General features: G+C 44.4%; 1 protein-coding gene across 1 annotated transcript in view; it reads right to left on the minus strand.

Annotated features, from left to right (window-relative positions):
- Positions 1-24,303, minus strand: part of LOC126259554 (glutamate receptor 1-like) — a 545,373-nt gene that overhangs the window by 89,935 nt on the left and 431,135 nt on the right. Inside the window, exons 7-8 of the mRNA XM_049956439.1 lie at positions 17,446-17,610; positions 16,322-16,528 (exon numbers count right to left, since the gene is read on the minus strand). Coding sequence (XP_049812396.1) covers positions 16,322-16,528; positions 17,446-17,610 — 372 coding nt within the window. The remainder of the gene's footprint in view (positions 1-16,321; positions 16,529-17,445; positions 17,611-24,303) is intronic.

Here is a 24,303-nt window from a genome sequence, read left to right on the forward strand (position 1 = left end):
ATTAATTTTCGAGAATCAATTCAAAAGATTTTACAACAATGACAGCTGAAGGCTTTACTAAGAAAGAATTCAAAATTATTAGTCGGCTGACGGCCATAAGCAACTTCAGAATACTCAACAGCTGAAGGCCTGAATTACAAGTGAGGAAGACAGTTACACGTTAAAACATTAAGGTAAATTTTAAACAATTATGACAACTTGACCAAGTAAAACGGAGTGATTCACAGACTTGCTCCCTGGATCGAATTGAGGAAGGTGACCACAGCTGTGTAAGTGGTAGCCACGAATAATATTCACCTAAGGAGGGCAACAAACTAGAGACGGTTTAAACGCCGATTAACCTTCTTCGTAAATCTACCTAACGCCAGATAACCAGTACAACGATGGAATACTACAGGCGAGAGCGAAATGACAGATAGCACTGCGCCTCCAGAATACGGTGTTTAAAACTCCTAAAGGCAGAAGGAACCAATATAACCGAGGTAGACAAGGAAAACAACTATCCATACCCCAATCAAGGAAGCTGTCAAATTACACGCCATGCCGGACAGCATCGGCAAGACGAGGAAAAGTACACTGTCGCAAATTACGCTAACCTCCATGGCAGGTAACTGGGGCATTAGCGGCCACCAGGCAGTAAGATACCGCTGTCTGCACTTCACCAATAATAACACTAAATTGAAACTAATATCAAGCAGTAGAAGGCGGCTAATAGCATTCGCCAACCTGACAACAGACTCCACTTGCTGCAGTTGGTCTCACCGACCCTGGGAGCAGCAACACGCAAACAACAGCGAGATCTCAACAGTGAAGGTTTCAGTACTAGATAAGGTTCACTCAACTTGAAACGTCCTGGATTCGGTCGTCGGCTACAGCCCCTCGATCCGACATTGCCTGCACTCCGCCACCGGTCCCTACCTCCCCACGTGCTGCGGACCTCCTCGCTGGTCCATCCGCGGACAAACAATACCAGCGAGCTCAGTGGCGCCATTGACACAGGAAGGAAACAAGACGCCACTACCGCTATAATGAGGCGCAAAGTTATGAACGGCAAGAACGCGCGCCGCACACGGCTCCGACATCTTCTGGGACACTCCAAGTATCGTAAACTTATAGCTCTATCGATCTGATGAACGTTTTGTGTGGCTGGAGAACTCAGGCTATGACAGATTTACATTTGGATCCTTGCTTTGATTTCTGCCTCACACGATTCATCCGCTGTATATTTTCTCCCAGGTATTTAACATTATGGACTCTCATGTAGGATCGGTTTTTATTGGAGTGGGTTCCTTGAATAGCTATGAGACTGCTCACTACCAGATACACGGTCTTCGATTCAGTCACAAGGACACTTCCGCCTCCACGTTCCTGCCTTTGACCACAAGTACTTAGACACCTGTATTTAATGCGGAATTGACGACTCAATGTCACGAGAAGCGGACTCGGGTATGGAAGTCACTGGAGAAGCAGTGAAAACAGAATGGGTTGCCCAGAAGAGCTCACTTACATTGAACGTGGAGTAGTAATTGGATATCAACAGTGCAACAAATCACTCAGGGATTTTCAACCCTTACAAATCTGACCAAGTCAACTGCCGGTGATGTGATTGTGAAGCGGAAACCTAAGGAACCACGACAACTAAACGAAGACCCGGTAGACGTCATCTACTGAAGAACGGGAACTGTCGAGCATTACCAAGGGTGGTTGTAAAAACTAGCATGAAATCTGTAGAAGCCATCACTTGAGAGCTCCAGAGTGCTAACAGTTATCTACATTACAGGCCATTAAAATTGCTACACCAAGGAGAAATTCAGATGATAAACGGGTATTCATTGGGCAAATATACTAGAACTGACATGTGATTACATTTTCACGCAATTTGGGTGCACATATCCTGAGAAATCAGTACCCAGAACAACCACCTCTGGCCGTAATAACGGCCTTGATACGCATGGGCATTGAGTCAAACAAAGCTTGGATGGCGTGTACAGGTAAAGCTAACCATGCAGCTTCAACGCGAGACCACAGTTCATCAAGAGTAGTGACTGGCGTATTGTGACGAGTCAGTTGCTTGGCCACCATTGACTCGACGTTTTCAATTGGTGAGAGATCTGGAGAATGTTGGCCAAGGCAGCAGTCGAAGATTTTCTGTATCCAGAAAGGCCTGTACAGGACCTGCAAAGTGCGGTCGTGCATTATCCTGCTGAAATGTAGGGATACGCAGGGATCGAATGAAGGGTAGAGCCACGGGTCGTAACACATCTGAAATGTAACGTCCACTTTTCAAAGTGCTGTCAATGCGAACAAGAGGTGACCGAGACGTGAAACCAGTGGCACCGCATACCATCACGCCGGGTGATACGCCGGTATGACGATGACGTGTACACGCTTCCAATGTGCGTTCACCGCAGCGTCGCCAAACACGGATGCGACCATCATGATGCCGCAAACAGAACCAGGATTCATCCGAAAAAATGACGTTTTGCATTTGTGCACCCAGGTTCGTCGTTGAGTACACCATCGCAGGCGCTCCTGTCTGTGATGCAGCGTCAAGAGTAACCGCAGCCATGGTCTACGAGCTGATACTCCATGCTGCTGCAAACGTCGTCGAACTGTTCGTGCAGATGGTTGTTGTCTTGCAAACGTCCCCATCTGTTGACTCAGGGATCGAGAGGTGGCTGCACGATCCGTTACAGCCATGCGGATAAAATGAATGTCATCTCGACTGCTAGTGATACGGGGCCGTTGGGATCTAGCACGTATTTCCCTCCTGAACCCACCGATTCCATATTCTGGTAACAGTCATTGGATCTCGACCAACGCGAGCTGCAATGTCGCGATACGATAAACCGCAATCGCGATAGGCTACAATCTGACCTTTATCAAAGTCGGAAACCTGATGGCACGCATTTCTCTTCCTTACACGAAGCATCACAACAACGTTTCACCAGGCAACGCCTGTCAACTGCTGTTTGTGTATGAGAAATCGGTTGAAAACGTTCCTCATGTCAGCATATCGTAGGTGTCGCCACCGGCGCCAATCTAGTGTGAATGCTCTGATAAGCTAATCACTTGCATATCACAGCATCTTCTTCCTGTCGGTTAAATTTCGCGTCTGTAGCACGTCATCTTCGTGGTGTAGTAATTTTAATGTCCAGTAGTGTAGCCAACACAATGACTGTCCTTGGGGAAATAGAGAAAGCTGTATAATAGTCGAGCAGCACCTCATACGCCATGGCCTGGTCAGATGATCAGTTGGTAGAAGCTGATGGTGGAGATCGAGCGTGGCGCAGACCTTGTCAACAAAGCACTGGGCAAGCCGATGGTGACTCCATAAGGGTGCCGGCTGTGTTTACATGTAATGTACTGGGTATTCCAGCCAAACCAAACCAATCATGCGACTGGAAATGGCTACCTTCGACTACTCGGAGACTCTTTGCAGCCACTCATGGACCTACTGTTCCCACACTACGTTGGAATTTTTAAGGATGACAGTGCACCATGTCACGGGGCCACAATGGATCACGATTATTTGAAGACATTCGTAACAATTAGTGAATGATTTGGCCATCAGAATCGTCCAACATGAATCCCACCGAAAATACACAAGAGGTCAGTTCGTGCATAACTTCATGCATCGACAACACTTTTGCAGTAATCGACGGCTATAGATGCAGCATTGCTCACTTTCTGTAAGGTCTGCCAACGAATTTTTGAGTCGATATGAAGCAAATAGGACGTGCGAGATGATATTAAGAGGCATCCCACGACTTTTGTCATCTCTGTGTATATTACAGCACCGTGTACTGAGAACGCACACGTGCTCTAGGGGCCGTGTTGGGTCAGAGGGCTGCGTTCTCTCTGTAATACAGAAACTGAGTCAAGGAATCAACTTGAACGGATGTCTTGTGACGTCCGCCCAGACCAAATGCAACGAACTATATCGGACAAAACGAAAAAAAGGGGGTAGTGTCTTTGATCTGAAATCAAAACGTCCTCGGTCCTCTTTTCGAAACCCGCCACTGCTTAAAATTTCGATTAATAATCAGCATTCACGGCCGATGATTTCGGGCATAAGAAGTCATCCTCATTCTGCCAACGGCATTCTCAAAGAGGGCGGAGAAGAACACAGAGAATCGGGGCACTCTGTGGTTCTCGGGGTGCAAAAATGCACCTAAAGGAGCAACAATCAGCAATGATTAACAGCATGAGGATGCAGAAGGCAACGGAAATCAAAGACACATAAAGTGCATCCACAGACATGCCGCCGATAATTGAAAAAATGCCATGATGGTATTTCCATTGGCAAAATATTCCGGAATAGTCCCCATATATCTGGGAGGGGACTGCTAAGGGGCAAATGAACATGAGAAAAAGACGGAGTAACCAAGTCGGGGGCGGGGAGGGGGGGGGGATGGAATGAAAGAAGCTTGAACAGGGTACGGAAGCTAGAAAATCCGAAAAGAGAAATGCAATCCTTAGTCTAGATATAATAGGGGTCAGTGAAGTGAAATGGAAAGAAGACAAGGATTTCTTGTCTTCTTGTCAGATGAGTATAGGGTAATATCAACAGCAGCAGAAAATTCTATAACAGGAGTAGGATCGAAAGGTAGGGCAGAGAATGTGTTACTGTTCAGTGACAGGATTAGTCAGGAGGAATCAATACTAAAAGAAGTGGGATACAGAAGTACTAAGGAATGACGAGATACTCTTGAAGTTCTCTAAGGCTATTGCTACAGCAATAAAAAATAGCTCAGGAAGTGGACTGGACGTCACTATAAAGGACAATCATAGAAGTCGGAAAGAGTAACGTAGGTAGAAAGAAGGTAACTGCGAAGAAATCATGAACAACAGAGGACATTCCTCAGTTGCACGATGAAAGAAGGAAGTCCAAAAATGTTCAGGGAAATTCGGGAATACAGAAAGAAAAGTCGACGAGGAATGAAAAAATAGGAAGTGGAGGAAAGCTGAGACGAATTAGCTGCATGAAAAATGTGATAGGTGGAAAGAATACAGTGAAGGTCTCCATGGGGGAAGAGTTCTCTGATGTAATAGAAGAAGAAAGAGAAGTCGATTTAGAAGAGATAGGCGATCCACTATTAGAATCAGAAGGTAAGAGAGGACAGGAGGACTTAAGATCAAGTAAATCAGGAGTGATAGATAATATTCCATCTCAATTTCTAAAATCATTCGGGGAAGTGACGACAAAACGACTATTTACGTTTGTGTGTAGAATGTATCAATCTACGACGTACCATCTGACTTCCGGAAAAATATCATTCACAGAATTCCGAAGATGTAAAGAGCCGGCAAGTGCGAAAGATATCGAACAATTAGCTTAACAGCTCACGCATCAAAGTTGCTGACAAAAATAATACACAGAAGAATGGAAAACAAAATTGGAGATGTGTTAGATGACGATCAGTTTGGCTCTAGGATAGGTAAAGGCACCAAAGAAGCAATTATGACGATGCGGTTTATAATGGAAGCAACACTAAAAAAGAACCGAGACACCTTAATGGGATTTTTCGGCCTGGAAAAAGCATTGGACTGTGTAAAATGGTGCAAAATGTTCGAAATTCTGAGAAAAACAGGGGTAAGCTACAGGGAGAGACGGGTAATTTACAATGTGTATAAGAGGCAAGAAGGAACATTAAGGGCTAAGACAGGGATATAGTCTTTCGCCCCTTCTGTTCAATCTACATATCAATGAAGCACAGATGGAAATAAAAGAAAGGTTGAGGGGCGGAATTCAAATCCAAGGTGAAAGGATATTAATGATACGATTCGCTGATGACATTGCTATCCTGAGTGAAAGTGAAGAAAAATTAAATGATTTGTTGAATAGAATTAACAGTCTAATTGAGAGTAAATCCAAATAAGACAAAAGTAATGAGAAGAACCAGAAATGAGAACAGCATGCAACTCAACATCAGGATTGATGGTCACGAAGTAGGTGTAGTTACGTAGTTCTACTACCTCGGCAGAACGATACCCAATGGAAGCCATCAAAAACAGACTAGCACTGGCAAAAAGGGCATTCCTGACCAAGAGAAGCCTACTAGTATCAGATATAGACCTTCATTTGAGGAAGCAGGTTTGGAGAAGATACGTTTGGTGCACAGTACTGTAACGCAGTGAAACATGGACTGTGGGAAAACGGGAACAGAAGAGAATCGAAGCATTTTAGATGAGGTGCTACAGACGAATTTTGGAAATTAGGTGGACTGTTACGATGAGCAATAATGAGCTTCTGTGCACAATCGGAGAGGAAAGGGATATGTGGAAAACACTGACAAGGAGAAGAAACTGGATGACAGGACATCTGTTACGAAATCAGGGACAGACTACTATGGTACTAGACGGAGCTGTAGAGGGTAAAAACAGCAGAGGAAGATAGAGATTGCAATACATCCAACAAATAATTGAGGACGTAGGTTGCAAGGGTGACTCTGAGGTGAATAGGTTGGCTCAGGAGTCATGGCGGACCGCATCAAACCGGTCAAAACACTGACGACTCAAAAAAAAAAAAAAAGTCTACTGCGTACAGCAGAGGAAGAGTACGGGGAAGATGATTGTTTGCATCACCATGTCATAAACTGGTACCTGAGAGATCGGATTTTGCACAGTAACATTATTGATGCAGTGTGATATGTCCAGAATCCCGACCTCACCCAGATGGAAAATCTTTTTGATGAGTTAGAACTATGCAAATATTGACTTGAAGAACATATCCGCTATCAGTGGTTTTCAGACAGATTTATTATGTAATTTGATTTTATTAAATGACCGAATACGATTCAACATGAACCATTCTCAGATCTCAATGTATCGGTTACGTGAGTAATCCGTCCAACTATCAGAAAATTTATGTGATACGTCGCATATTATTAAGTGATGGTTCATATTGAACCGATATCGATCATTTAAAACGTTAACGGCTGGAGCCCCAGCGTCCAGTTTTGCTGGTTTCGGCCTTTGAGGAAGAATGGGATCCCATTTCTCTTCAGGTTTTCGGACACCTCATTGAATTTGGATATGACAAGTCGTCATAAAGCGCGCCTGACAGACACCATATTAATGCCCACAAGTAGGTGTCCGGACACTACTGATCATGTAGTGTATATCTTAATTTTAGGTTCGTGTCATTACTTGCGTAATTAATCTCATCAGGTGGACAAGCACTTCAGATGCAATATGTACCTTCACGTTGAAAACGATATGATGGAGATAAAAGAAAATTTTGGTATAGGATTCAAAGATCAAGAGCAATACGTAGCAGCGCTAAGGATAATTAAAACAAGGATCTTCTGACTGTATGTAAAATTAAATGATCTGTGATAGAGAATAGACACGAGACTTGATAAAGAATATGGCTTAAAGGTGGTGATGGTTGTGTGTCCTACAGATGAAAGAATAGAAATAGTAATTCAAAAGAAAAGGAGTGATAGAGGATATTCAGAATAAAGACCAAGGTGATGCAGTGTGGGCATGAATATCAACATCAAAACTATGAAAGACATGGTTGTGGAGGAGCTAAGCGTTGGAAGAATTCTTGTAGCTAGAAAGAAGCAGAGAAGCCATAGCTAGAAAGACGTCAGAAGCAGATTGGGTCAGATACGAAAGACTTATGGAAAGTGTTTGCATTTAACTGCTTTGACAAATCGAATGTAGTAACGCAATAGTTAAGGCAGTAGCCTCGTGTTCGAGAGAATCAGTTCAAAACTATTTCATGTTTCACATGTAGAGTCTTGAGAGTGATGGGGAGGCTACTAGTCAAAATATAAGCTGAATCAAACAATTCTGTCCGATCGCGTTCGTGTTAGCTGTTCGAACACACCCGCACTATTGCATGAAAAAATCTGAAACAACAGTAATACGTCCCATTATGATGATCATCATTTAAAAATGCTTCTCCCAGAAACTACTGGATACACTGCAAGTCATCAGCTACTCTTTATTTTTATTTTTCATTCAAATGACCATTTCTGGTGCCACTTTGACCTCTGATCTCGCCGTCAGAGGCGAAGAATGTATATTAAAACAAGCATATCAGGATGCGAGCATAAGTCTTCCACTTTTCTACGAACTAACTAGAAGGATCACCATTGATTACGTGAAGAAGACGATGAAAGCAACATCAAAGTTAATCGGAGCATGAGATGGTCATGCTGCACGGTCTTGAAAATTTGTGAAATATGTTTCATAATTTTTCTTCCAGTAAAGAAGACAAAGAGACTGAGCTACCTTATCATTGAAGGACGCTGAAGCGTTAGCAGCTAAAGGTAAATCTGTATCTACTCACGGGAAAGAGCCATTCAGTACCGTCCGTCATTCTCAAGAATTTTCCGGGTCGTAGGCTCAGCACATAGCTCTCACGGTCGCCGACAGCTTCCCAGACCATAGTGCCGGTACTTCTGACTCGAGTATCTCTCAACTGGGATCAAAAAGCTGAATTCAATCCGTTCTCCTTCTCCATCAAAGGAATAACCGCTCGCAGTACCCCGAATATCAGTGAGACATGATGGCCACTGACCTATGGGAGTATCCAAAGATTTCTATACTGATAAGAAACGTCCAAGTCACTAGAGAATACCAAAGAGGGCAAAACTGCAAAACTGTGTGGGAGCACAGGCCTCAGTATATATATATATATATATATATATATATATATTCTACAGCTCCCTCTGGTACAACGCACGTTGTTCTCTGCCGTCATGAAACATGTCCTATCATCCGGTCCCTTCTCGTTTTTAGTGTCTTCCATAACTTACTTTTTCACCGATTCCGCGAAGGACCTCCTCGTTCATTGTTGTCACATGAGCCCACCTAATTTTCAGTACCTTTCTGTGTTATCACATCTCAAGAGCTTCAGTACTATACATTTCGAGATATCCCTAAGGTTCACTGCCATACAAACGTACATTCTTAAAAAATTCTCAAATTAAGGCCTATGTTTAATACTAAAAGACTTCTTTGTGCGGTAAATGCTCTCGTTTCTCGTGCTAGTCTGCCTTTTATGTCTTTGCTTCGTCCGCCAAGAGTTATTTTGCTTTAAAAGAAGCAGAATTGCTTATAGTTCCCTGGTTCCTGGAAACCATTTTTGATGTCAGATTAATCGCTAATTTAAATTTAGCTTCTTCTCATTTCTTCCGCTTGCCTTCGGTTAAGTCTTAGTCCTTACTATACTTCTTCTTTGAACAAATTGTACATTAGGGACGAGAGGTTACATACTTGTCTTGCACCAGTCTTAATCATTCCGAGCACTTCTCTCGTAATTAGTCTTTCATTCTTATTTTTCTCTCTTGTTTCTGTGCGTATCGTATATTACACTTCTTCCCGTAGTACTTCCGTTTATCAGAATTTCGAGCATCCTCCACCATTTTACATAGCACTACGCTTCTTCTAGGACCACCAATCCTATGAACATATCCCGTTTTTTCTTCAGTCTTCAACCCATTATCAAGCGCAACGTCAGGACTCCATCTCTTGGGTCTTTACCTTTTCTAAAGCGAACTAATCGATATCTAACGAGAACCTCATTTTATTTCCGTTCTGCAGTTCTTGACACAAACTAAGGTGCGTCAGCTGGGAAACTGATTTTGAAATAATTCTACCGCTTATTTGCCCTTATTCGGGATTGCACAGGTGATTTTTCTGAAAGTCTGAGGGCTATTCGGAAAGTACGGAACGATAGGTCGCGAAATGGAAACCACAGTGAAAATCAAAACTGCTTTATTTGCAACAGTTAGCTACAACTTCCACCTGCTTATCTCCATAGTCGCCGATCCGACTTAGACGTTTGTCGTAGCGTTGTACCAACTTTCCAGTACCCTCTCTATAGAAGGCAGCCGCCAGTGCTTCCGCAAATTCTCTATGCTGGCCTGCAGCTCGTTGTCTGTGCCAAAAATGTTGTCTTCATAGTCGGCGGTTCATGTGATCGGAGATGTAACTCAAAGGGAGACAATTACGGGCTGTATTGTGGGTAATTAAACATTTCCAACTGAAAACGATGCAGGAGCATCTTCATTGCCCCTGCAGAATGCCGCTGAGAATTGTCTTGAAGATGAGAAGGTACGACAGTTATGTAATGTTAGCTGCATAGCTTCAGGCTAAATTTCTCACCTGGCCCTCGTACTTGGTGGGAGACGCTATTGTTCCAGGTAGCTTTATGTGCTCCCTGTGTGCTCAGAACTAAAAAGAACGACGTAATGCGATCGACGGTCATACTAAGGACACTGCCCAACACACCTGTGCAAAACTTTATCGGATTGTCACTGTGGTTTCCACTTCGCGACCGATCGCTCCTTACTTTCCGAATAACCCTCGTACGTACCAACAAGAATAGTTTTTTGGTTTCCATCGCCCGCATAGGTTTCTAAATTATAAAGCGGTCACTTCTGCCTTATATGATCGCACATTTTCCCACGCTGTGTTGTTGTACTACGCTAATACTAGATCTGCCATGTCCTCCATATAGACTCTCATTTCTTCTTCTATCATGTCGTCAGACGAGTCCTTGTCCTCACACACAAAATTTCTTCATTATTTCAATATCCCACTTCTTTCCACACTGATTCTTCCGTACCATTCTCTTAAATTTCCTGCTATTCTTCATCGTTGCTAAATTGCGATCAATCTGTATCTGCCCCTGGATAAAGCGTAGAATGCTATACCTGATTTCGAAATTTCTGCCAGACTCATTCCGTTTCTCACTATCTTTTACAAATATCCGTCCTCCTCTAGTGACTTTAACAGTATTTTCGCTATTACTGACTTAAACCTGTTGCAGAAATCAGTCTTTCTCCTCTCTCATTCGTGCTACTGAGCCAAGATTTTTCCTAAATCGGTCTTTTGTTCCTTCACCTGCTACCGCATTCCAGTCAACCATAATTATAACATTATTTTATCCCATTACATACTCCCTGTTCAACACCCTCACACACATTCAGTTTCTCTTCACATTCTTGCGAGGTACGTTTATTGGTGGTGTTCTGCTGTCGATGCTGATTAGAATATACACTCCTGGAAATGGAAAAAAGAACACATTCACACCGGTGTGTCAGACCCACCATACTTGCTCCGGACACTGCGAGAGGGCTGTACAAGCAATGATCACACGCACGGCACAGCGGACACACCAGGAACCGCGGTGTTGGCCGTCGAATGGCGCTAGCTGCGCAGCATTTGTGCACCGCCGCCGTCAGTGTCAGCCAGTTTGCCGTGGCATACGGAGCTCCATCGCAGTCTTTAACACTGGTAGCATGCCGCGACAGCGTGGACGTGAACCGTATGTGCAGTTGACGGACTTTGAGCGAGGGCGTGTAGTGGGCATGCGGGAGGCCGGGTGGACGTACCGCCGAATTGCTCAACACGTGGGGCGTGAGGTCTCCACAGTACATCGATGTTGTCGCCAGTGGTCGGCGGAAGGTGCACGTGCCCGTCGACCTGGGACCGGACCGCAGCGACGCACGGATGCACGCCAAGACCGTAGGATCCTACGCAGTGCCGTAGGGGACCGCACCGCCACTTCCCAGCAAATTAGGGACACTGTTGCTCCTGGGGTATCGGCGAGGACCATTCGCAACCGTCTCCATGAAGCTGGGCTACGGTCCCGCACGCCGTTAGGCCGTCTTCCGCTCACGCCCCAACATCGTGCAGCCCGCCTCCAGTGGTGTCGCGACAGGCGTGAATGGAGGGACGAATGGAGACGTGTCGTCTTCAGCGATGAGAGTCGCTTCTGCCTTGGTGCCAATGATGGTCGTATGCGTGTTTGGCGCCGTGCAGGTGAGCGCCACAATCAGGACTGCATACGACCGAGGCACACAGGGCCAACACCCGGCATCATGGTGTGGGGAGCGATCTCCTACACTGGCCGTACACCACTGGTGATCGTCGAGGGGACACTGAATAGTGCACGGTACATCCAAACCGTCATCGAACCCATCGTTCTACCATTCCTAGACCGGCAAGGGAACTTGCTGTTCCAACAGGACAATGCACGTCCGCATGTATCCCGTGCCACCCAACGTGCTCTAGAAGGTGTAAGGCAACTACCCTGGCCAGCAAGATCTCCGGATCTGTCCCCCATTGAGCATGTTTGGGACTGGATGAAGCGTCGTCTCACGCGGTCTGCACGTCCAGCACGAACGCTGGTCCAACTGAGGCGCCAGGTGGAAATGGCATGGCAAGCCGTTCCACAGGACTACATCCAGCATCTCTACGATCGTCTCCATGGGAGAATAGCAGCCTGCATTGCTGCGAAAGGTGGATATACACTGTACTAGTGCCGACATTGTGCATGCTCTGTTGCCTGTGTCTATGTGCCTGTGGTTCTGTCAGTGTGATCATGTGATGTATCTGACCCCAGGAATGTGTCAATAAAGTTTCCCCTTCCTGGGACAATGAATTCACGGTGTTCTTATTTCAATTTCCAGGAGTGTATCTACCACTTAACTGTTCATAGCAGCTATCTCTGCAATATAACCTAATTCATAAAGAATCCTGCTACCGTTATACCATTTGCTGCTTTTGTTGATATTGTGTTATAATCCTCTAACCATAAATCCTTGTCTTCTTTCCATTTCACTGCACTGATCCAACTACACACAGACTGAACCTTTCCATTTCCCTTTCCAGATTTTCTAGATCCTTTACTCCGCAATATCCTTTCTTCCAGGAGTGCTAGTTCTGCAAGTTTCGTAGGAGAGCTTGGAAGGTAGGAGACGAGATACTGGCTGAAGTAAAGCTGTGAGGACCAGCCTTGAGTCGTATATGTGTACCTCAGACGGTTTCGACCCCTCTCCACTTTGTTCCCTGAGCATCCACCAGTCCACTATCCTTTAAAAAAAAGTCGAAGGCAAAGAGATCGATTCTCGGTCCGGCACACATTCTGAATTTTCCAGGAAGTTTCATACCAGCGCTAACTCCGCTGCAGAGTGAAAAATCTAATTCTTTTTTTTTAAGTTTGCTGCGCTGTGTGAGTTACTAACAAGATAAATTGACGGAGGACATGGATAAATTCCATGCAAGGCTAGTTTGTGTTATATTATCACGAAATAGCGGACAAACCGTCATGGTTATGATAAGCGAATGGAAATGAAAATCATTAACAAAAAGAATTTTTCGTTGTGATAAGATATTTTCACGAAAATAGGGTTATGAACTTTCTCTTCTGAAGGCAAAACATTTCGTTCACTACCGACTACGCAGGAAGAAATATCGTGATATACAGCATAAGATTTCTAACAGAAAGATATTGATGTTTATTTTTTTCTGTGCTGTTCGAAAGTGGAACGATAAAGAGACTGAAAGTGATTGCATTTTTCCTTTGCCAAGCAAGTGTGTATTACACAGTAATCATATAGTTGTACATATAGATATTATTAACAGAAATGTATCTAACACTTTAACCGAAGCAACACAGTCCGCAGTCCGTAAAGTGAACTTGAATGTGAGACTCGCTGTGGACACAGGCAGACGTTTGAGTCCCCGCAGACAACGGGAGAGGTAACATCATCTGGTAAAGCTAAGCTGAAAACCATTACTGTTCTGGTATAGTTATAAAAACGTTCTGCATTTGATATTGTGCACAGTGAGGTAAGCTCTAGGAAGGCAGGTTGATCGAGGAAAATGTTTGAACTGATTTTATCTTCCACGCAGACGCAAAGAATTCCAACGAACCACCTTTGTTTCCTGTGCGTTATCGCTGCAGGGTGAAGGCATTTTGCGTCCACCTGACGTGAGCGCTACTGGGATGAGCGATTGTTCCACAAATTCTTACACAACATGCAAGAAATGGGCTAATCGGGCACTCTTTAAGGTGAGGTTGAGAATAGGAAGTTTGTTGGAGCCATCTTTCTGAAGAGTGCGAGAAGACTGCGCATTTGTGTCCTAAAAAGGAGAAATAGTGATGTAGGTTTCCGGCCACAATTTTTGAAAGAAGCGTAGGTGGAAAGCCGGCTGACTGGATAACGTATTTTACTCAGTTATTTCGTGGGAAAACAAAGACACTTAAAAATTACGGCATTGACCACTGCTGCGCATAGCTTTTTAGTTGGTAAATGTCACTTTTGGCGGGTGGAGGCAGTTATGGTAACCGTTCAAGAGTGGTTTAGCACCCGGTTTCAGTTCCCACTTGGACACAAATTTTCGGCCTTCACCACTGATTTATGTTTATGCCTTCAGCTGTACAATCGGAGGTGTGTGTTCTGTCGGACATGTTCGACAGGACACGAACCACTGAGGACGGTGCTATTGTAACCGGAACTGAGGACATATTCGAATATATATATATATATATATATATATATATATATATATATATATATATATATATATATCGTGTATCCACACTGAAAGTACCTCCAACACAGACACACACACACACACACACATATATATATATATATATATATATATATATATATATATATATATATATATATATGTGTGTGTGTGTGTGTGTGTGTGTGTGTGTGTGTGTGTGTGTGTGTGTGTGTGTGTGTGTGTGTGTGTGTGTCTGTGTCTGTGTTGGAGGTACTTTCAGTGTGGATACACGATATTTTCCGCACTCCTGCAGGACTTGGCAAATGCTATGAGCAGAGAGCTTAGTGGAAACGGGCGCTACATGTGCGTTACATTTCAAGAATTTGGGTTCGACAGGGAGCTTGTCCGAGTGTTGAGCCGACTAAGGAAACGGGTCTACACGTGGGGCGGAGTATCCAGGTCTGGCACAGATGATCAATTCTCACCACTGATTTAGTTCAATACCTAAATGCAACTGAATTCGTGATTTCTCGTAGTATAGTTCCTTTACGGCTGCTGTCCAACCAGTGGCACGAATTTTCAACCTTCACCACTGCTATATTTCAGTAACTGTAGTTGACTTAGGTCGTGATTTCACGTAGTATAGTTCTACACACAGCACTGAGGGTGGGGGTGATAGTAGCTGGAGAGAGGGGACACCCACCACATATCTATATACATAAATGTGGCTGGATAGCTCGAGGTACTTTCATTGTGGGTGTATCACATCTTCCAATTTCTTTAGGACTTTACGAATGCCATAAGCAGAGGGTCTAGTGGAAGTGGGCTTTACTTTTGTGTGACTGGTTCAGACTTTGGGTTGGACTGGAAGGGTATCCAAATGGCTTAGCCGTTTAAGAGAACTGTTCTAGTGATGTGCTGGAGCATCTGGACTCGAGTCCCAGTCTATCACAAATATTCAAACTTCACCATTGATTTATTTCAATACCTGTGGGCGACGGAATTCCTGATTTCACGTAACAGAGTTTTTTTACGGCTCCTGTACCAGAAGTTGCATGTGTTCTGTTGGACATGTCCGACAGAATATACACAACTGAGGACAGTGGGTTCGTACTTGGGAGCTGGGGCACCTTTGCACAGGACATACAACACGTACCTACATGACGACTGTAGATACTTTCACTGCAGATGCACCTCATCTTTCGAATTCCTGCAGCAATTTACGAATGCTACGAGCAAAGGGGCTAATGGAAGGGAGGCTACTTGCGCAAGACAGGTATAGAATTTGGGTTTGACAGGAAGCGTGTAATGGGTGACAACTATAAGGTTCCGAAAAATAGTGATCCTTTAATATTGATGCGCAGTGTAGAATGATATTTACCGTGACGGGTATTAACTACTAGTTTACGCCCGAGTTCACCCAAAGTAGTGGCTGGCGAGTGGTGGAGTTCCAGCCTTCCGGGAACCCATGACCAAACGTTTTAAATAGATGAGAGATATGGAGCACACATTGCCGAAGTCAACATTCTGACACCCTCTGTAACGGGGTAAGGCATGAAAGTATGTAGTCCTGATTATCTTGCGTGAAGTAGACGTTCAGGAGACTTCGAAAATAGGTAACAGCTGCTCGTCTTTGGACGTAAGAAATAACTGCGGCTTTCTGCATATATGAGCCAGTTGCGATTGTGTGGTGTACTCAGTAGCACCAGGTTCTCTGTCCATAAGACGGTAACGAATTCAGTTGAATGATTAACTGGGAGGTCAAGAGCATATAGCTGGAATTTACAGGACATTGATAACGTCCCTCGCTACATGGAGAATAATCGTGGCATAAAGACTGCAGCATGCAGTAAAACAGGAACGTGTCTTCCAGTTCCGGTGTCACACTTTACTGCTTGTTACTCAGTTAGTGTTTCCTCTGTCGCCTCTATGACTTCGGCACGTCGCTGACCAGATCTACGAGTAGAAGAAACAGTGGGCTTTTAGCGAGAACTCCGCTCTTTAGGTTAGGTATGAAGGACCACCGCGTAGCTGGTGGCTGCGCGCCACGTACCTTCCTGAGGATGCGCAGGATCTTGTCGCCGTGCTCCCAGGGCGTGACCCAGCCCTTGCTAGTGTTGCACTCGATGCCGCGGCTGCCGTTGTTGAAGACCTGGCCGCGACGGAAGTTGGCCCGGAAGACGTCTGGCTTCTTGCGCAGCAGCCGGTTGAACGCCTCCACCAGCACGAAGACGGCGTCGTACATCAGCGCCGCAGGGGCCTTCGTAAAGGAGAGCATTGGTCACACTGACATCTACCCACAGTTTATTAAGTTACGAAAAGGCGATCACCATCAGCAGATTCTCAAATCAACAACGCACATGGATATACACTATCCGTTCAAAAGTATCCAAACACTATTATTGGACATCAAAATGAGATGTGTCCACCCTTGACCCTTATGACGATCTCTGCTCGGGACACTTTCGGTGAGGTATGCCTGACCGGATTGACAAACCATTCCTCCAAAATCTCCGTAACTAGAGAAGGCCGTGAGATTTTACGCTGGAATCTGGAGAGAATTCGGCGTTCTAATTCATCCCGAAAATGTTCAGTTAGGCTTAGGTCGGGGCTCTGGGCAGGCCAGTCCATTTAAGAAACGGTACTGTGCACAAACTATTGCCTCAAATTTGCTGCTTTCTGACAGGGTTCACTGTCATCTCGATACAAACAGTCATCGACTCCGAACCGTTCTTCTTGGTGTAGCAATTTTAATGGCCAGTAGTGTAGAAGAGCTTATGTGAACAGCTTAGATGAACGAAATGTATATATTTCAGGAGGTGTCTGTTCTGTCGGACATTTCATCTCTGTAACAGTACGGCGACTCCTTGACGTTTGTCTCAGTGCGGATGCACTAATATCGTCCTAACACCTACGGGAATCAGTAATTTGCGAATAGCGGCTTAATGCGTGCGATCAGTTGGATGGCCGAAACGATTAAGGCTGCCGCTCGTTAGAAGCGGTAATTCCGGCTCCGACTCCTGGTCTCGTAGAAGGGTTGAATTTTCGCCATTGCATTACCACAATGCCCTGTGTGGCTGGAAGTCACGAATTCCCCACCCATACTTCTTTCTTTAGCCATGCTCCGTTTCACATAAATTGGATGAATGAACCTGTATTATGGTACTGGTTGCTCACCGAGATGTAGTCCCGGCCGGCGCCTGGAGACGTGCTGGGGTCGATCTTCCTCCAGCCTTCGAGGAAGTCGCGCACGAAGTTCCGACTGCCGTCCACGATCCGGAAGCCCGTGATGTTGACGGCGCCGTACTCCGTCACGTCTGTCTCCCAGTGGTCGTCCATTATCTGCAACATTTCGGTCCTTGTACTGTCTGTTCCAGCTTCTCCTGTATCTAAAGCTCGCCGTTGCCAGAACGTCGTTTAAGAAAGTTCAGTTCTCTGCGATATGTACGACGGTCACTACAATGCATTAGAGTTGTTCGTGTTTAGTGCTGTCAGTAGGTCCGGAAGGATATATGCGGGGCGTGAACAGCGTCAGATGTTGAGTAACCACTGTTAACGATACAGAGATACTACCTAATTGTGTGAGACACCACCTGACACAATTTGAAAGGAGGCCTCATTGTGGACTCCATTATGGTCAGCTAGTAGAGTTGTGCAGAATCTAGGCTCTCAGATTTGTGTAGCATACGGATGTGACAGCGGGAACGTGATGGTCGGCATGCTCATCGTCAAGGATTTTTTTTTTTTTTTTTTTTGTGGTAAGACCTTACTGGACCAAACTGTTGAGGTCAGGCGGCCGTGGTGGCCGAGCGGTTCTAGGCGCTTCAGTCTGGATCCGCGCGACCGCAACGGTCGCAGGTTCGAATCCTGCCTCGACATGGATGTGTGTGATGTCCTTAGGTTAGTTAGGTTTAAGTAGTTTTAAGTGCTAGGGAATGATGACCTCAGATGTTAAGTCCCATAGTGCTCAGAGCCATTTGGACCATTTTTGTTGAGGTCATCAGTCCCTAAGCTTACACACTATTTAATCTAACTTAAACTAACTTACGCTAAGGACAACACATACACCCATGCCCGAGGGAGGACTCGAACGTCCGACGGCGGCAGCTGCACGAACCGTGACATAGTGCCTTGGACCACGCGGCCCATCGTCAAGTTTCCAATCGACCACGTATGATAAACATAAGGGAGTATCGCCATGTTGTGTACCTAGCACATCTCAGCCTGCCGTACGAGATGGACGTCCTTTATCATTGTGTATAAACCTGCTGCACTGGTCGGAGACTAGTGGCATCTGGACAAGGGAATAACAGACCTAGGCGTAGGCTGCCGTTAATGCCACAGCGCAAACGGTTGAGTTTGGAGTGGTGCTGATGAATGACGTCTCACTGTGCTCAGCTATGACTCGTCGATCTGCACTACCCCCGACGATCATAGTCGGCGAGTAAGGTGGCAATATGGGGCAGTTCCCATCCTTTAAATGCTACGTAGAGGCACAGCGGTGTTACTCCTGCCGTTATAGTATCGGCAGTTATTGGGTATGACTTCAAATTACGCTTGGTAGGAACTGTGCCCAACAATGGTTTGTCATGAACTGCCTGCGCCCATGTGTGCTACGTCTCGTGCGACAGTGCCTTAGTGCCATTTCAACAGGAGAACGCTCGGCCACATAGGGCTAGTGTCCCCACGCACTCTCATTTGTCTTGAAAATTTTATAAAGAGAAGCTTTTGAAGCAGTGGGACTGGGAAATGTAATGACATTTTACTGCCGGCCGCGGTGGCGAAGCTGTTCTAGGCGCTTCAGTCCGGAACCGCGCGACTGCTACGGTAGCAGGTTCGAATCCTGCCTCGGGCATTGATGTGTGTGATATGCTTAGGTTAGTTAGGTTTAAGTAGTTCTAGGGGACTGATGACCTCAGACGTTAAGTCCCATAGTGCTCAGAGCCATTTGAACCATTTTTGACATTTTACTAAAATAAATAACTAAAGGCAAGATTTAACTTGCTTACGAACAAGCGGAGGTTATCTTTGATTTATAAAAAAATCTTACATCCATGGACAGCTGGATTTTGTTTATCTGACTGCTGATAAGAAATCAGTTCAAACTAATAATTGATACTGAAATATTTTTTAGAACTTTTTAAACAGTTCGGTGAAGTGTGAGCTGAAATTTAAATCCAGTTACACTGAAGCGCCAAAGAAACTGGTATAAGCAAGGTATTCAAATACACATATGTGTAAACAGGCAGAATACGGCACTGCGGTCGGCAGATAACAAGTGTCTGGCGCAGTTGTGAGTTTGTTTACTGCTGCTACAGTGGCAGGTTATCACGGTTTATGTGAATTTGAACATGGTGTTACAGTCGGCGCATAAGCGATGGACACAGCAAATCCGAGATTGCGATAAAGTGGAGATTTCACGAGTGTACCGTGAATATCAGGATTCCGGTAAAACATCAAATCTCCGATATCGCTGCAGCCGCAAAAAGATCCTGCATGAACGGCACCAACGACGACTGTAGAGTACCGTTCAACGTGACAGAAGTGGGAACCATCCGCAAATTGTTGCAGATTTCAGTGCTGGGCCATCAGCAACTGTCAACGTGCGAATCATTCAACGAAACATCATCAGTATGGGCTTTCGGAGCCGATGGCACACTCGTGTAACCTTGATTACTGCACGACACATTGCCTTGCGTCTCGCCTAGGCCCGTTAACACCGACATTGGACTGTTGATGATTGGAAACATGTTGACTGGTCGGAAGAGCCTCGTTTCAAATTGTATGGGATGAATGGACGTTTACGGGTGTGGAAGCAACCTAATTAATCCATGAACCCTGCATGTTAGCAAGGGACTACTCAAGCTGATGGAGGCTCTGTATTGATGCGGGGCGTGTGCAGTTGGAGTGATATGGGTTCGCTGATACTTCTAGATACGACTCTGACAGGTGACACTTGCGGAAGTAGCCTGTGTGATAACCTGCATCCATTCATGTCCATTGTGCGTTCCGACGGACTTTGGCAATTCCAGCTGGACGATGCGACATCCCACAAGTCCCAAATTGCCACAGAATGGCTCCAGAAACAGTCTTCTGAGTTTAAACCTTTCCGCTAGCTACCAAACTCCCCAGATGTGAACATTATTGAGCATATCTGGGATGCCTTTCAACGTGCTGTCCAACGTACTCTTACGGATTTATGGACAACCCTGCAGGATTCATGGCGTCCTTTCCCTGCAGCACTACTTCACACATTAGTCGAGTTCATGCCGCGTTGTGTTGAGGCTCTTCTGGGTGCTCGCCAGGAACCTACACGATATGAGGTAGGTGTACCAGTTTCTTTGGCTCTTTCGTGTGGTATTTAATTTTGGAGATGGACATTACGTATCAGAGACTACATCACTGAACTGCGCTGAAGTAGTTGTGGCCTATGGTGAAAACAATTTAACGAATTATAAACAAAAAGTGCAAATGTTTGAAATTTAATGAAATGATAAGTCTATACATCACCGATAAGTAAAGAATATTGCAAATTAAATAGTTAATGTGCTTAAAGAGGCTTGACGAGTTTTCCCTCGGCCCTGGGTGTGTGTGTTGATTTTACAAGTTAGTTTGAATTACGTTAAGTAGTGTATAAGTCTAGGGACCGATGACCTAAGCGGTTTTGTCCCTTATGAATTCACACACATTTGAACATTTGATACGCTAAGTGATTTCTAGATAGCAAAAGCATTGTGACCAGCCGAGAAGACGGATCGTAAAAATTCTGCAGTTTAGCGTGATTTCAGAGAAATAGAAGAATCCGATTGCAGCTGATCGCAAACCTGGGATCTGTAAATTACAGTGTCTATCTGGTAGCTAATAGAACGAAGGCCCACATTCCGACCGCGAGTGTGTGTAAGTATCTGTAATCATATAGTTTTCTTCGTATGCACGCGAGATACGATCTTCGTAGATATAACTCACGAATTGACGAATAATAACTATGATGTCTTACGTATATAGTGGTGGCGTAGTAATAATGTTAATCTTCATTAAGATGGTCTTTTCAGTATGTGCCGTGTGCTCCTGCGATTTGATTGTTCCGGTGTACTGTGTTACATCTCCTTCGATTCTCTTTTCAGTGCGCGGGTTGGTGCGCTCTCTGGGATTCCGTGCGGGGAGCCGAAAGGGAGTCTTGGGCAGTGAGAGAGAGAGAGAGAGAGAGAGACGAGCTGCCCTGGGCGGAGCGATGCCGGAAGATCGCGGAAGTCGCGTCGGCAAGTGGTATGAGTGTGGCAGCTGCATTGGGGCCGGCCGAGCAGCGGAACTGGAGGTGCTGCAGTGTCTCGCTGTCGTTCGTTCTGTTTACGAGTTCAACCTTCCTCACGCTGTGGCTACGGGCTGGTGTTATTCTGGCCATTACCTTATTAGCGGCATTTGGATTAATATTTTTAAAGTTGAGCTGTAAGTTTGGTGCATCTTCATCTGGTGGAGCTACAGCGACACTTCTTTCTGTCGTATTCTGGCTTGCGCTGCTGAGCAGTGAGTGTTCCCACGTCGCATGTCGAAATACTGACTTGTGCCCTGGTTGATGAACTGGAGTGCCTATGTGGGTGTGTTTGCTTAAATTGTTGATGAAGTGTTTCACAATACCCTTACTTGAGTGTCTTTAAATTGCATTTCAGTTTGCTACTGAACTTATGTCAGTTAAGGGACGCCCAAATTGTCACGCTAGTCAAGTAAAGTTTAAATCTACTGTGACACCACTGTTTACATGTTGGATTAAAATTAATTCAATCTTAGGAATAATTCAAGGCTAATTGTAAGTGCCGTGTGTGTGTTTTTTTTTTTTTTTGTCCTTTTCTCTTACTTACTACTGTTGAGTGTTAAACTGTTTTGGAAACCCCTTTGACGTCATTTCACGGTGTGGTTTTAGAAAGAGTTCTGTGGGTACTGTTGTTAATGGCTCCAGTTGCAACGGGGTTTCTGGCCCACACAGTTATCGCACGCCAGGGGTTTAGTGCCAACCGCCAACAGTGCAGTAACTTGTCATCAATCCTTTTCGAATCACCGTTTGGCCTACGACTATTGATGGATTTTTGTGGTATAATTCTAATGGACTGTCTTGTTAACTTGTCTGAACTGGATGTGCTTGCGTTGTAAAACAGTTCATTACTGATTCTGAGTAGTTTAATCAGTGGTAGGCACTCGTTATTCTGGACCATACTGTACTTGGCATTAATTGCATTGTCTTGGTAAACCTGTGTGCTACGTAAGATTGTAACGCAAGCGCCATTGTGGGTAATATTTACCATTTAACTATATGAGTTGGTTCTGTGAATCATTGTGGCACACAAGGCCACGTAAGACAGTGCTGTAGTAGGCAGATATTATTTCCTGTAAGCCATTGAGCCCATTAGGTTATGAAAGGCTTAAATACAGTGACCAGTTTGGTAATTTTCTGTGTTTCGTAATAACAACAAGCATTAAAATTTTGGGACAGGTTTAAAACTCATATTTGCAGATTGTTTGATGTTAGGTAATTTGTTGATTCATGTTAAATCAGATGATGTACATTTAAATTGAACAAGTTATATGTCAATATGTTGTTACCAGTACCTTTCATGAATTTTCTTGCGTAATAAATTAAATTTTATATTCTATCCTCAATTTGTTGCTCAGCCTTCCACTCCAGCAGCCCCTGTATCCTGCTCCCAACCATATCACAGTACTATGTCAGACACTAATTGCAACAGTTGGCGTCCAGCCTACCTCAGCTTTATGATACCCGTCCCACTAAATCAGTGCTTGCATCCAGACCAGCGGGGGTTATAACGGTACTTTGCGGGCAGGCGTCTCAATTAGCATCATATTAATTAACATCGGGGATAAATAGTCTTTATTTTGGAAGAATTAAAAAGGGGACAGTAATACGAAATTTTAATAACTGCACAGTATTACTAAGAAGCAATATAATGAAAAGTAATAAAGCAAAGTAGCAAAGACCAAGCGGGACAGAAATATATAGGGGCGCGGTTGTTTCTTAATACATATAAAAGAACATGTAAGACATTATTGAGCTCTCTACCTTCAGTTATCGCGATCGGGCTAGCCGATGAAAAAGTGGTACGCGACTGCGAAATTCGTTAAGGAGATTATTTAAAAACTCTTCAAGCACGTTTAAAATACATTACGTGTGACGAAGTGATCAGAGACGTTTATTGTCGGGTGAAGTGAAAATGATTCCGACAATATAATTCTAACTTTGTTTTAGCTGGGAAAAATACTCTTGGGAAACTATTATGGTTGTGGAACCCACGAAAGTTGTACGCAACGGAAAGCTATAGTTTACGTAATTCTGCATTTTATAAAATTGTGAAACGCGTCAGCGCGGAACATTAAGGGAATCTTATCCTTGGATGATTGCGGGGGTAACTGATACAAACAACGCGCCAGCGTAAAAATAGTTCGCTTATTAACTACCAGATATTAATTAACGGGGACCTAAAATACTAAGAACTGTGCATACACCGTTAAATTGAACCCTGCGTGCGAAAGACAATCACATCGAACATTTCGAGAGCGAAGAATAGACATTTAAGTGCCGACATGAGAGCCTGGGTCGTGTAAATTTTTGGACATTATGTGACACGCGTTATTCAGAAGACGATATCGACCATTCTAATACTGAAAAGAAGGATAGGATCATCACCTCCAATCCCGATTCATATTTCATATTTAGTTAGTGAAAAGAAAAGTGTTAATAAACAAAATCAATTTTATGCACGATTTTGGCTACATAACGAAGTCTTGACTACATGATAAACAATATCTGTGGAAGTTGTATACAACGTATCGTCATAATATTTAGCCAACCAATATTGTGGGACACCAAAAATGTAAATGCATGAAATTGTTCTTACAGTGGATGTATATGTGTGAGTGCGACGAACTATATTGAGAAACTGAACATCCATTACCTACTTGCATGTTTATCTGCGAAAATGGTCCTTGTCTGTACATCAGCATAGAGATCGAATAGAATCGCTGGAA

The sequence above is a fragment of the Schistocerca nitens genome, chromosome 5 (assembly GCF_023898315.1).
Source record: "Schistocerca nitens isolate TAMUIC-IGC-003100 chromosome 5, iqSchNite1.1, whole genome shotgun sequence".
NCBI classification, from domain to species: Eukaryota; Metazoa; Arthropoda; class Insecta; order Orthoptera; family Acrididae; genus Schistocerca; species Schistocerca nitens.